This window comes from Phocoena phocoena, chromosome 8 (assembly GCF_963924675.1).
Source record: "Phocoena phocoena chromosome 8, mPhoPho1.1, whole genome shotgun sequence".
Taxonomy (NCBI): domain Eukaryota; kingdom Metazoa; phylum Chordata; class Mammalia; order Artiodactyla; family Phocoenidae; genus Phocoena; species Phocoena phocoena.
The window spans coordinates 70,556,181-70,572,082 of NC_089226.1; the positions used below are offsets into that span (position 1 = coordinate 70,556,181).

The following is a 15,902-nucleotide window of genomic DNA, read 5'->3' on the forward strand; positions in this document are numbered from 1 at the left end:
GTGAGGGAGAACCACGAGGACCTCTAGAGGATGTGTCCAAGTTTAACATTCTGTGAAAGTAGAAGAATGGAGGGGGAACATTTAACATCTCTCAGTGTAGTGCTCTTTCAAGAGTTTCTTAAAATTCCATCATTAAAGAACTACCTTTATAATTTTGGCCATATCCAAGTACTCAGTTCTTATTTACTCAAAGTTTTATTTAAATTGACTTTTTTTTTTGGCTTCCCTGGTGGCACAGTGGTTGAGAGTCCGCCTGCCGATGCAGGGGACATGGGTTCGTGCCCCGGTCCGGGAGGATCCCACATGCCATGGAGCGGCTGGGCCCGTGAGCCATGGCTGCTGAGCCTGCGCGTCTGGAGCCTGTGCTCCACAACGGGAGAGGCCACCACAGTGAGAGGCCCACATACCACACACACACAAAAAAAAATTGCCTTTTTTTTTGCTTAAATACATTTATTTCAATAGCACTACCTCAAATAGAAAACCAATAGAAAATCACTTGTCATAATTAGTAGATAACCAGATAATAATGAAAATAAAAGTTTTACTCGATTTTATTTAAATTCTAAGCAAGCACTATTGCCTCCAAAGGCTCTGAGACTAAGATGATCTCTCTGTCTTATAAAGAGAGATTAGCACATCCTAGAAAGGTATTAAAGTGTGCTAACACTAAACTGAGCCCTGAATGTAATCAGAGAGATCAAAGGAAAAACAGAAAAGAGCTGCTTTTTCCTTGGGGAATTGATACATTGTTATGTAATGTCATATGCTGGCACCACCTGGATCAACTGCCCACTGGGCTCCATAGCCTCCTGCCCGTGAAGAGGTAATGCACTCTCTCATTTTCATTAATCCCAGAAGGAAGCAGAGACTTTGGTTTCCCTGCATTTTCAGTATCACTGATTGGAGAGGGAGCTGGGGAGTAAAGTCTGAGAGATAAGCAGTAGATAAGATAGAGGACGGAGGGTCACCAAAGAGGGTTGGGGAAATTGAAGGATAGTGCATGAAAAGCATTGAGATTCACCATCAGGCTCTTGTCAGCTGAATGAGATCTTTGCCATAAGGCCACATTTAGAAAATAAGTAGCAAGCTGATTAATAATTCCATATAGCAGCTCAAAGGACCTGGTCCAGTATCACCTCTTTTTACTTCTAGATCCACTCCAACTTTAATAGTCTAGCGTGATTAACTCATGCAGAGTTTCTAATCCACAGTGATAATTTATATATTTTATCTAAGGCCCTTGCTATTCATGAATTCTAGCAGCTTTACCTTTTCTTTCTTTTTTTTTTTTAGCGGTACGTGGGCCTCTCACTGTTGTGGCCTCTCCTGCTGCGGAGCACGGGCTCTGGACGCGCAGGCTCATTGGCCATGGCTCACGGGCCCAGCCACTCCGCGGCATGTGGGATCCTCCCGGACCGGGGCACGAACCCGTGTCCCCTGCATCGGCAGGCGGATTCTCAACCACTGCGCCACCAGGGAAGCCCCCCTATTCTTTATAATTCAGAAACTTCATTATTAAAATGTTAGAAGCAGGCTATACAGCATCTATCATTACTTAAAAAGTTAATTCGATTACATAAAAGAAATAATTAGATTTGCATTTTTATCTTGGTTTTAAACTTCCAAAGAAGATCATAACAGCCTGCCCATGGGCAATTAAAAATGGCATACAGCAGAAAAATAGAGAGGAGAGAGGGTCTGTTTTTCCTGGCTAATTCATGGTTGAAGATAGAATTACAAAATATTTTAAGGGTTTGCTGAAGCTGGGGGCTAATCCTAGACTTCTAAGCTTTGTTTATAACTCTCATTTCATTGCAGGAGAGTATCAGATACATGTACAATGCCAACAGAAGTATCAAATTACTTTCAGTGGGTTTATTTGGTCCTGTTCAGAGGCTGTTGAAAGGAGATCTGTTACCTGATCAATAACACCCGAAAAAGGACTATTTGCTAGAGCCAAAACAGGAGCAGTGTAATTGCTTTTTGTTTATCAATGCTAAATACAATTAACAAAGAGATACAACATATACAACACAAGACAGAGGAACTATGTGAGACTGGCAGGCCCCTTACTTTACTTACTGTTCAGCCAGTTCCAAAGGACAATAAATGCAAGGTCCAGCTCTTAAAATTAGAGGTCATTTAGATACTTAATGATGAAGCATATCTTCAAATATATATCTATTATTATTATGCTGGCAAAAAATTAATTAACCAGGTCATGCAGGCCATGCAGGCTAATGTACAAAGTAATTATTTCTGATCCTTAGACAACTACTTCACATGAAAAGGTAGTCCTTATTCTGCTCAGCAGATACCTGAAATGCCTGTAGTTAATCATACTGAAGGAAACAAAAGGCAAGGTTTATCTCCTTAAAAGGTGAGAGTACATTTCAAATTATTCTGTTTACTAGCTTAAGAACAATCACCTCCCTGCTCATAATATTGATATGTCTACTGGTTACGTAGGAAGAAAGGAGAACACATATTTAACGTTACTCAACCACATGACAAATACACAGAGACACACAAAATACGCAAATAGCACAAATGAATATATTATAATCAAAAAAGAAAACACTATATATGAAAAATACTCACATACTCTAAAGAATAGAGTGAAGCTTCAGTGAAGAGACAAACATTTGGCTGTGTAAATAAGCAGTATGTATTAGAGCATTTAAAAGAGAAAGTTTTCAGATAAGAGAGAGTATCTGCAAAGCAGCAGCAATGGCATTAGTTCAGGCCTTCCACAGGTTGAGTTCACCATCTAATTCATGTATTAAATTGTGAGGGAAGGACAATGAATATTATATACTAATCATAAAGATTAACAAAGAACTGAGCCAAGAATTTCAAGTTTCACAATTTTACCCAAAAAAGGCATACGTATATGAATTGACTAAATCATTGGCTCTGGCCCAGGAGGCCAAGTGCCCAAATAAAATCCCAACCAATCAATCCCTTCTTAAGAGACCATTGTTGTTTGGTCAGTGATGTGAGGCGAGGACGCCACCTGTACAGAGGGGTCTAAAGAGATATGAATATTTGGATCACACCATTCATGTCTGAAAAAGTAAGTTTCTCACAGAGATATTTTAATAAGGTGAATTCTCTTGCAAAGATTAAGTTCTAGCAATGAAATGCCATCGTTAAATATGTTCCTACTGACATGCTATCAAAACCAAAGAATGTGGTATATTGTATCCATGAAGAATATCTTTAGATTCAAAAACCATGACATGGTCAAATGAGGTTAGATGAATAAATATATGGACGGATCAAGAAATCAAGATTTATAAAATATTTTCCGGTTTGCTTAGATTAGACTTACATTTAATGTTTGATTAAAATGCTATAAATATGTGTTGATATGCCCAATGGATTCAAACTGAATTTTGTTTCCTAGTCAACATAACTCATAAGTAAAATGCTTCAAAAGATCAGCTAAGATACTATGGTGTGGGAGAAAGAGGAAGAAATTACTAAAGCAGTTATTTGTCCTTTGGAATTATAACATGAGAATCAACATTCCCAAATCCAAGGATCCATATTCCATAATCTATTAGTTTTGCTATCCACAAAGTTGATAAAAACTGTGCTATTTCTGTCTTGGAAATATCAAAAATGTCTATTTTGGGCTCCATATCCAGGGAATTACTTAATATGTAACAAATTAGAGGAATCGCCATTTTCCCCAAAGCACCAACAGAGGGATTTGAATTCACTAAGCAAACAGCCTCCTAAAAGATTTGTTGACATTAAAGAATTTTAATAATCATTTAAAGTTATTAACCTGATTTTTAAATAGTAAAAATTGACTCATCGAAAGTGTAAAAACATTAGTTCACAAAATCATTCATCTTATGGTTTCAACATGGCTTAAAGACCATATATGGTCTCAAAAGTATCCCTTTAAAAATTTAATTAGAATCTACCAAGGCAAAATTACATTAAAATTATATTAAAGGAAAAAATATATAAATGAAATCATTTTTAACTAGAATAAGTTTTGAAGGACTGCAAATAAAATAAGCACGTGGACTTTTACAATACTATCTGTTTTTTTTTTTTTTTGGCAGTACACGGGCCTCTCGCTGTTGTGCCCTCTCCCGTTGCCGAGCACAGGCTCCGGACGCGCAGGCTCAGCAGCCATGACTCACGGACCCAGCCGCTCCGCGGCATGTGGGATCCTCCCGGACCGGGGCACGAACCCGTGTCCCCTGCATTGGCAGATGGACTCTCAACCACTGCGCCACCAGGGAAGCCCTGCAATACTATCTTAATCATGCCTTTTCCTATCGCTAATGAAAGATCCTGCTTTTCAGTGTGCAAACCACCCAAGTTTTCATTTGTTTCCATTATAACAGACCCAGATGTGTTTGTGTGTGGTTGTTATAAGAAGTTAGACACTCTTCCCTTTCTTTCTAGTACAGCTTGCAAATTTCAAAACAACAGTACTAATTCAGAAGTCAGCATTCTGAACTAGAAGTAAAGAATAATCTTTAAATGTATTATTTAGATCTATGTATCCCACCTGATACTTGGGATCTATGGCCAATTGCCATGGCTTAATCTTGCTGACCATGTTAGCAAATAGGTTCTAGGATACAAGATTTTAAAAGAAGGAAAAAGTTCAAACTTGGGATCTCAAATTGTCGCTGTATTCATTTGTTTTCAGAAGAGAAAGGTTTTGTATTTACTATCTTACTCTGTTTTGTTTTCAAAAGGGAGAATGTTTCATGATAGAAAAATTTTGAAGCATTTCTTAAATCTCATATTTTGCTCAAATTAAAATTAGTCCAACAACAGTCTCTCTCCTAAATTTGATCACGCCTATGGCTGGTCAAAAAACTTATTTGAAAATACGGTTTACCCATTCCCCTTCCAAAAAAACAACTAAAAGTCTGAATATCAGATACATGCTTTGTAAGTGTCAGAGATTAATATGTTTTGTGCAAGGAGAAGTGTTTTTCAGTATTTGAAAAATTCTTTGAATGGTCTCATGCTCGATAAGATAAATACTGACAAGACATGCAGTGAAGCTGTAGCTCAGGACAGAATAAACTATAAATATAGGTTATTGCCTCCTCTTATTTTTTAAAATATGAATTCCTGTTACAAAGAATCCCATATTTCTAAAATTAATGTAACTATTTTTAATCTCTCTATGATTTTATAATTTATACTGCTGAGATCAAGGTCTGATTAGCTTCAGTTTTTAAAAATTTAAACAATGAGAAATATCTACAAATTTAAAAGCAATTAAACTTCTATTAAAACACTTGAAAAACCAACTTTCTTGTCTTCTCAGATTGAACATTCTGATGAATAATATTTTAAGATCATGACCTATAGTTTCCTGAAAAAGATATCAACTTTATATAGTCAAGTTATAACTATAAAATCATATGTAATCAATAAATGCCTCTAATATTTAATTAAAATACTTTGATTTTGTTGCTATTCATCTGAGATCCTCAGTACAACAGGCAAATGTCAATTAAGACAGCCAGTTCCTGCAAACAACTTTGGACTAAGAAGTGAAATATATTCAAAATAAACAAAGAAGTAAGTAATAAAGAGGTAGTAAAAACATTAATAGTAAGTAACTGATATGAGAACATCTCAGGGAATTTCTTCCATTTCTGCTTTACAAATAGGAGAAACAGAGAGAACTAAATGATCGGGTTAGGTTATTTAACACCTACTGAGTTCTTACAGAGGGATCTAGAGAAAAATGTAGGAAGCCACAGGCTAAAAATCTTGACCTTAGCAGTGGGAGACACACTGAAAATTCTAATAAGGGCAGAACAAGGGAACACCTGGACAGTTATTTAATTAAGGATCTCAGCATGAGTCATGAGATACCAGGATGAGAAATTATTTCAAGATTTAATTATAAAGGCTGACTGTCCCAAATGCCAGAGATATACCATCTCCTCTATGTTTGGATTCTTTATTTTGAAACATACAGACTTGAGTATGGAATATAGAATCAGAACTAACTAAAACAGCAACAATAACAACAAACACTGGTTAAGACCTCCTAGTAAAGACAGCTGGAAGAAATGCCAAATTAGGTACAGGTACTTCTTCAGGCACCAAATTGGTATTTTAAATGCAGTGACTACTACCTGGAACACTAAGTGTGATTACAAAATGAAGCAAAAATCTAAGTTAAAATCACTGGCTTTCATCAGTGAGGTGAAATATGTTATGACTTTATGTAAATGATTTTTTTTTAATATAGGAAGGTGTGATACTAATCTCAAGGAAAGGACTAATATAATTCAGAATATACTGCCCCAACTAGGCTGAATCATAGATCCCAGTGGTTAGAAAATATCTACAGCAACCAAGAGAAACCCAGAGACTGTGGTGGATACATATAACTCTGGGATCACTATTCCTCAGGATTAATCACCAGACAACCAGTTGCTTATTCTAAGGCTTTCTAGAAGTCACACACCTATGTTCCTATTCAAAAATGGAGACCACTTCCCTTACCTATGTCAAAAAGCTGTTAGCTGAATTAACCATCAAATTTCTAAAGGAATGACAGAAATCAGAATTCTTTCCCAGGCCCATGCAATTATGATCTATATATTGTGTTAACTTGCCACAAAAAAAAGAGAAAAGAAAAGAAAGAAAAGAAAAGGAATTTCTAAAGTGTGTTACAATTATTCAAGAACAAGTTTTTCTTCCTTTCTAGACTATAAACTTCTTGAAGACAGACAATTACTTATTAATCTTTATGTTCTCTTCAGCGCCTAGCAGAAATGCAGTTAATATCTGTTAAAGAACAAATTAATTATTACCAACCTTTTCCTAGGTCATAAGATGCTTCTCATAATTGGCCCAGACAGTCCTAACAAGCAAATAAACATAAGCTTCTACCCATGATACTATTAGATGGTAAAATATAAAGCAGCAGGTAGTTTGTGACAATAAAACTAGCATGTGTATGCTACCTTGGAAACCATTAGGTTTCCACCAGGTTGTGCTAGGCAAATGGCAGAAGGAAAAAAAGATAAGGTTTATTCTGCTTACGCATCACATCAGAAAAGAATGCTTAGACTACCACCAAGTCAATATTTTCTACATCCACTTATACAATTGTATACAACACCCCTGAAAAACAAACAGCTCTATAGGTGCTGTTTATAAGAGAAGGGTGCATTTGCAGCATTTTAAATTCCATTTTCAAGAAGAAAAGTATCTAAGTATAATCAGACGAGAGTAATAAAATACACTGACCTGGATCTGTTGCTGCAGGAGATTAATTTTGTGCTGCTGTTGCAGAAGTTGCTGCTGTTGTCTTGCAATCTATCAGAAATAAAGTTTCATTAAGTTAAAATGAAATGCTTACACCTTTGCCATTACCTCAGGTACCTCTCCTGGTATTACAAGGATGCTTTACTGTACTTCTACATGAAAGAGTTCCTATAAAATGAGAGAGGCAGAATCAGAAAGTTGGAGAAAAGGAAATATTTCAAACAGGTGCCATCTCTCTGCTTGCCCCTAAATCTTTACCTGTACATGAAAACTACCCCCTTGTGTTACATTTGTGAGCAGTTCATCTATATCTGCACTGGTCATCTGGAAAGAATGGGAATTTCAAAATCTCATCCTTGAAGAATAAAAACAGGAAAACTCTGCCTACATTTTTCTAAGGAGCTTAATTTGTATTTAAAAAGTAAAATCTGTACGCAAAGATAGGAAAGAACTTTCTATTACTTATAATATGGCCTACTTTGGTGAAACCTTTTCTACTGTAAAGATTTTCAGAACTGATAACACAAATATTGTCAAGGGAGTGCCAAAAAAATACAGCAAAAGGCAAAAACCTTTATCTTTTTTTGTTGATATAATGTGTAATGTACAAAGCATTTTTAAAAACAAACACAATTTAATATTTATTCACATCCTTTTGAGGGTAATGTGTTAGTTTTACAGTACAGGATCCACATACAAGTTTTGTATTCTCTGCTTCATCCAACAATCAAATTCAACATCTTAGCACATCATCTCATCTGTAAAAAGAAACATTAACTACTTAATGCAAGCCCTACTGAAGACTGAGTCTGCCCCTCAGGAGAGCAGGGAACTTCTGTAGGATAATGGTGTTTACTATAAAATAGGAGTTAGGTGTCAGGCTACTTATTACCTCAAAATCTGAGCTGCTGGAGTTTGAAGCCCATTGGAATGCCCCTTAGTGAGAACACACTCACTGCCAACCTAGGAAGCCAGAGAAAAAAAATGGCCAGAAAGCACTTAGAAGGACTTGGTTTAGTGGTGCCCTATAGGCAAGAGTTATGTTCTTCCTATTTCTTCTATTTCCAAAATATTCTAGAACGGACAATGTTGGAAGTAGAAATGGGTGTGAACCAGCCCTCAGCTGTATACTTCCTGAGTCCTTTTAATATTTTAGCATAGAGTAGAGGGACACACCCAAATCACATTCCTTTCAGCAGAAGATGACAAATAGCAATCTGCCCCCAAATGTGGCTTAATGGCTTCTGGTGATGACTGGTTCATTCTAGAAGTCATGATAAAGCTACCCCTAACGAAGGGTACAGTTTGAGAAATGGGATCACTCCTCCCCAAAGCTTTTTATAAGCAAAATGGAAACAGTGTGTAATCAGTTTGGAAAGGCCCACTCTGCTTATCACCATTCAAATCAGAAATGGACAACTCACTCTACAATTCTAGGTATACATGCTGGATCTCTGAATATTTATTTCCTCTTAGTCATCCAGTGAAACACCACTAGACATCTAATATTGATGGTCCCTCCTAAATGATAAAGTGCCGCATAGAAATGCATCCAAAACACCACAGTGCAATTACTATCATCCACTCTAGATGTATGGGCTTGACACAGTGAAGTATGGTACATAAGCACCATGTGGCTCAAATTCTGAATTTTATTTGCCAATCGGTTGAGCTACATGCTCGCTTCATTGAGCATGACAACCTAGTTTTAAGTGTCATTTAATTTTCATTTTGAAATATAATTACAAAGTGTTCACTGTAAGATATCACTCGTCTGCAAATGTGTCAAGATTAATTTGTGCTAGCTTATTCACAAGTGTCAATAGTTAATTACTGTGTCATCTCTGGATAGCTAAATGACATTCCAACTTCTGATTTTTTACAGTGTTCCTTTATGTTATTTTCCATTAGGGGCTGAGTCCATATTCCTACATGTGGGCAAATATTCAAGCATATAAAATACCAGACGTCACAACTCATTAAAATCAACAGAGCATATATTGCTCTATATACCCCTATAAAATACATTTAACTGAAAAGATAATTCCAGTAATAATGTCAGATTCCTAAAAACTGCACATTAATTTGGGTCTATCTGATCTAAAGCATCAGGGACTACTCTATAGGATCATTGTTATTAGATTAATGCACTCTTATGAGACAGGAAAAACATTTGGGAAAGTGATTTATTTTTTAAAAGATACACACAAACTTTGCTATTTTTCTCACTTCTAAATCAATGAAGTCAAATTCTTCCATGAGCCATGTGTTAATTTGTTTTTAATGATTTACCTATGCTATAAATAAAGTGACCATATAATTTATCATCCAAACCAGGACAACTTTTGCAAGTGGAAGAGGGGAGTATTAATAATTACTCTGGAAAACAGACATTAACCAGAGCTATTCTGGAAAAACTGAGACATATGGTCACCCTAGCTTGAACCAGTGAACTGAAAGATTCTCAAAGTTTTTCTAGACCAGGATCCTCCTTTTCTGGATGAGAGAAGAGTAAGGCCCAGAGAGGAGCGATTTACTCGTGGTTAAGCTACATTGGGAATATATGTGATGCCTACATGAACAAGTCTCCCCAAGTAATTAATCAAATCCAAATGTTCTGGAACAATGTTATCATTTCAGTTATGCCCAGTTGCTATGACGCCTTTCTTTGTCCTCCACATATCCCCTCAGTATTCTCGGTGGCCCTGGATTTCCAGAAGGCTTCTTTCTTTCATTCTTTTTTTAGGAAGGCTTATGACAAATAAACCAATCAATGTGATTACTCGCTGAGCTTGGCACATTCCACACCTCCAGTTCATCAGCTCCTTTTGCAGGGCTCACCTGTTCTTGCTGTTGGCGAGCAAGGTCCATTTGCTGCCGTTGTTTCTCAATTTGTGAGGCTGCCAGTTTTTTCTGTTCATCATGCGCTGCGAGGAGCTGCTCCCGTAAACTGATCAGCTGGGTAATCATGGTAGAGAGCTGCCGTTCTTTTTCTGCCAGGCTCTCAGGTGTACCTAAAATGGAAGCGAAAAGATATCTCACAAGTTTGAGACAATTCTGAATGAACTAGGGAAGCAAGTGGGTGGGCAGATTTAGAAAGGGACTACCCTAAGACACTCAAATACCTGGGACAATAACTGGAGGTCACTGTAAGTGCAGGAACTCTATGGAGTAGCAATGGAATGAACGCTAGGGTTAGTCATCACCCCTGCCAAGAGAAAGGACTGTTGCCGATAAAATTCTCGCTCACTCTTCCCTCTTGCTCTTTAAAACAAAACAAAAGAAAACAAAACAGAACAACCTACTCCATTCTCTCCCTTTCACCCCATTCCCCTTCCCTCCCCACCCAAATCTATCTGCTCAAGCTAGTAATCTTATGCTATTTAGTACCAAAGATTAGAAACTATGGGTTGTATTAATATTCTATAATCAACCTCTACCCTCAATGACTGACAGAGGACCTAAGACATAATAGGTGCTTAAATAATGTTACTTAGGAATTTTCTGATCACTGCCCTCATAAAATTTTTCTATTGTGCAAAGATCTGTCTCTGACTCTCAGAAGTCAGGGGTCACTCTTGACCATGGGACGAGTGCTACAGAAAGAAAAAAAAATCTGTCTTGCCTCAGGTAAGAAAGAATTGAAACTGATTTTTTTTTTGGTGAGGGGATCAAGCTAAAGTTCCCAAGTTCATCCTTAAAGGCAATAATGTTGCTTGGGGGGCTCCCTCACCCCTTTGTCACTCTTCAAAAGGAAAAAACACATTCGAGGTTGAAAAGGTTATGATGTCGCTGCACACCTACGATATGCACTAATGGTGCTGAACAGTCTATTTATGGGCAAATTGCACAGCTCTCCTAAGTAAAGGGTACAGGATCCTTTTGTGAATCTAAATTAGAGCATTTTGCCATAGCATAAGATAAGAATTTCAACACACAACCCACTGTATTTGAGCACACAGGTTTCATTATGAAGAAATGATCTATGCTTTGAAAGCTTTTCAGAAAGATGCCACCAGCTGTCAAAAGAGATAAAGATTGCCAGTTTTTGTGTGTGTGGAAGAGGAGACTTCCAATCTCCTTATGAAACCCCCCTCACTCCTGCTAGGAAAGCACCAGGACAATTTGAGAAACTGAACGTATTTTAATTAGGAATGGGCCTAGTTTTTGAGTGGGCCCATGGGAAAAGCAAGCCTTCAGGTGATGCTGGCTAGCACTTACTAGTATATGATTCCCACAAGGTAAGGCTGATAAGCTACAATATTTAGAATTACCTTGGTATTCTTAATGCCAATTCAAGTCCTTAAAAATAAATAAATACATAAATAAACTGTCAATATCCCATATCCCTTACAGATTTACTGAGCTGAAAAGTGGCCTAAAATAAAAATTAAAAGAAAAATAAGATAGTGAAATGATATTAGAAAATGTACTCCACTGATAAGGAAACAAATACTGCATCAAGGATAGTGACCAGCTGTTCTTTCTAGCTACTGAAAGTGGTTTTTTTTTAATGAGTTTTTATTTCAGCAATAGGAATTTCAGCTTGGTGAAAGAAAGAACTTCTTGATCCAGAAATGTTAAAATACAAAATCAGGTTCTTGGAGGGGATCATAAAAATCTCCTCCAAAGCACATCATGCTCAACTAATATAAATGTTAATGATATATAGAATGAGAAGACATAAAACAAGTATGGAATTTACTTACTCATTTCATTAAATTTTAATTAAAAAAATATTTCTTGAATCTCAGGTACTATATCAAGAACTAAGGATACTGATCCCATACAAAGAAAAAGCAAAGTTCCCTTTCACCTTAATCAAATAATCACACATATAAATGTAAACTACAACTAAATAAGAATTATAAACAGGACAGACATTTGGGGGGAGATTTAACCAAGGTTGGGAGTAACAAGTTAACAGAGTTAACTAGGCAAAGAGTTGGAGGGTGGTCAAGGAGCTTTTCAGTAGGAGAAAACAATATAGGCAAAGGCCCTGTGAGGGGGCAGGTGGTGGTGGAGAGTGTCAGTGTGTTCCAGAAATTAAAAGGTAGTAAAACTTAAATAAGAAAAACAAAGGAGAGTAGAGGACCAAATGAGGCTAGAAAGGTAGGAAAAGGTCACACCATTCAGCTCCTTATAGACCACTGGAAGAACTTCATGTTTATTCTAAGAAAATTTCAAAATCACTAAAGTACTTTAAACAAGAGATGATGTGGGTGTTCTGGCTACAGTGTGGAGAATAGTTTGGAAAGTTATGAGAATAGATAAATGGGGTTTATTACATATACTTTTTGGCAACATTCTGATCTACATGTAATTATCTTGTTATACCTATGTATATGAGGTGAGTTAAGAGAAGACTTTCTGGATACTGGGAAAGTTACTGTACCATAATTCTTTGTTAATAAAGAAGAGCATTCATTGGAAATTTTGGGCAAGGACCAATACAAGAGTTAAATTTGGTATTTAGATTCTCCAGTAAAGACTGGAAAATTTTCTCTTCTCTCCCAGGTTAAACTTTGTCTTTTCAAAAATCTTCAATATATTTCCCTTTCTCCTCTGCATAGGAAACAGAGAAGCTGAAGATAACACACAAATGGCTTCTTAGCCTCTTCTGTTCAAGGTGAAGCCAACAGGTCTATAAATGCATTGGTGCTTCCAATACTAATAGACATGTATTTCTGAATTTACAGAATAACACCATTTAACTGAATCTTTTTACAAACCAGCATGACACTCGAGTTGTTTAATTATAAAAATTCAATAGCACCTAAATAAGTCTTTCATTGAACTTAAAAGATACATGTTTAAGAAGAAAACAAGCCAGAGATCAGTGTTTAAATTGAAGAGTTGGGTACTCATATAAGGCTGTCATTATCTTTTCCTTAAATTTGAGAAGCACATATATATTTTGAATAGATGTGAGTGGCATGACAAATGCAGTTGGAATGAAATGTAGTAGTAAAACAAATCTAAAATTGCCCTTGAAATGGGAAATACACATATGGATATATATGTATACACACACACACATTAGCCTACACATTTAGAGAATGTAAGCTGTTGTATGGTTTAAATTGATTTCTAGTTAATTTCATCCCCAAGGGACTATATATATATATATATATATATATATATATATATATACATGTGTGTGTGTGTGTGTGTGCGTGTGTGTGTGTGTAGTCATTTTTCTGTTCTATACCCATTGTATTTGTTCACATATAGTGGTTTAAACCCAGGTATTTAAAATCCATGGTGCTGGATTTTTGTTTTAATTAACAGCAAATATGTATGCAGCTATATAATAAAAGCAACATCAAGTCTAAATCACGCTGACCAACCAACCTGCGAACACAAGTTATCTCATCTCAAAAATACTAGTTTAATTGAACATGAAACTTTGCCATAGCAAAGGAACTACAACTGCGAGAGTTGCTGAAAAAGCAGACAGTTTATGGGACATAGTGGGGCAGCCTAAATACATATTAAGGAAGGCAAACGACCATACATTGGGTTGGCCAAAAAGTTCGTTTGGTTAATGAATACATTGTTCAGTAAAGTTCTTTGTGAAAATGAAAAATGTGTCTTTTATTTTTACTTAAAACCGAATGAACTTTTTGGGCAACCCAATAGAATGCTCTTATGAGGTAGGCTAACTCTATGTAGAAAATCTTGTCTTAAATCACGCTTTGAGGTTTGATAAAATCCACTTAGAAAAACAGCAGATGAGATCCTGAGGATCTGCCCAGGCCAGCAGAGGTCATCAGTAGCTGCCTACATCATCCGTTTCACATCCTTCAGGCTATCTTAAAATGATTCTCTAAAAAGCATTGCCAGAAAATAGTCTCTCCACAAAAACATAAGTAGTTTCATAAACCAAAAAAAGGGAACCAGAAAAAAGAGCTTCCATACACAGCTTCTCTACAGGTTAGGGTGCCTGCTTTTATCCAATATCACACACAGTGTGCGCCTGACACTCTCCGCTGTAAACTGTATCTATTCTCCAACTACAAAGACAGTGCAGTAGGGGGGTTTTTTGGTGTTTTTTTTTTTTTTTCCATGGGGTCGTCTTTATCCCCAAACCACATCTGTCTTGAGTTTCTCTTAGATTAGTCAGGTGGATCAGTGCTCCCCAGGGCCTGCTCCAGCTGAAGTATTTTAATTTGACTAAACACCTGATTTATTTTATCTCTCCGATGAGAAAGGCAGTTTGTCTTAATAGAGCCTGTCAGCCCACAGCCCCATTCACAGCAATTTACAGGCAGCCAGGGACGCTGGAAGAGAAGAGTGCCGTGATTCTGTATTTTATCCTCCTCCAGAAAGCACCTAAAAGCAGCTATTCACTGCTACTGCATGTGGCATTTTAGAACTGAATTAGCTTTTTATTCAAGTAACTACACTTGTTGTGAATAGCTTATCTGTAAAATTGCTACATTCACTACTGATTTTATTAACCTTTGGCTCTATCACAAAATGGTCTTCAGTTAGGAAAGACCTTTAAAATTGACACATTTTTTTCTTAGGGGGCTTTATTCCAGTGACTTCAGATTTACTGAGTTTGATCCATTGAATTTTTACCAGTTGTACTTAAAATTTTGAGTCTCAATAGGAAGTCAATAGTGCATAAATAAGGAAACACTTTTCAAAATGTAAATACAGCAGCAATTTCCCTCATCAAAAGTTTTCAAATACCATCTTTCACCATAACAGTTTCAAAATCAGCCCTCTAGCCTTTTTTGGTCATAATCTGAAGAACTTGAAAAAAATTAACTAAAATAGACTATTTATTTTAAACTTTACAAACTATAACTACCTGTCCCTAGGCCCAAAGCCAACGGAGAAAATTCAAAATAGATGAGAATTTAGGTAAAATAATAAGACAATTAGGATAAATCCCTTCTTGATATAGAATGAAAAATTAAAATTAAAAGTCGTTTAAAATTTATTTAAGTCTTCTTTTTTCATCAGCTCATAAAAGTTAGTACCACAACCTGCTAGTTAATTTTGCCCATGTAAAATATATATAATTACAATCAGTGGTGCTAGAAATAAGACTGGGCATTGCGAAGTCCCTAAAGACTCCACATCTGGACAAGGGAGGCACCTTGCAGAGCACTTCACTAAATGGATTTGCCTCACCTCTTTTACAATATTCCCGTACCTAGGACTTTTACAATATAAAAGTCTTAAATGGGTCACTCTCTTAATGGCTGTCCCCTGAAAGTGGATCACTGCTATGTGGTGATGACTAAGTTTGTCTAATGAGAAAACCCAGAAACAAGCACAGCAGTGGAAAGAGAGACAGAGAAAATTAGAAATGGGGGTGTGGGGGAGAGAAAAAGAAAGAGAGAAGGCGGGAGGGGAGAAACAAAGAGGGAAGTAGAGAGAAAGGGAAAGAGAACAAGCAAGGATGGCTAAATTAATTTTTGTCAATTTCTCTGCATGTTTTTTATTTCTCATATTTATGAAATGAAGGGCAAGAGTGTTAAAACACAATGTTTACCAAGCCAAATAAAACTAACATTAACAAATGGCATTATCTAGAAATGTGTCCTAGCAAATTGAAAATAAGACTTCTATCTAACCATTCTCCTTTACTGGATCACATACTG

At 36.5% G+C, this 15,902-nt stretch overlaps 1 protein-coding gene across 4 annotated transcripts in view; it reads right to left on the reverse strand.

The window, feature by feature from the left end:
* The window catches only part of SOX6 (SRY-box transcription factor 6), a 442,494-nt gene that overhangs the window by 195,792 nt on the left and 230,800 nt on the right, over positions 1-15,902 (reverse strand). For all 4 annotated transcript variants that reach the window (XM_065883041.1, XM_065883044.1, XM_065883043.1 and 1 more), the window contains 2 exons: positions 10,123-10,295; positions 7,264-7,332 (listed from right to left, as the gene is read on the reverse strand). In XM_065883041.1, the coding sequence (XP_065739113.1) occupies positions 7,264-7,332; positions 10,123-10,295 (242 nt within the window). The remainder of the gene's footprint in view (positions 1-7,263; positions 7,333-10,122; positions 10,296-15,902) is intronic.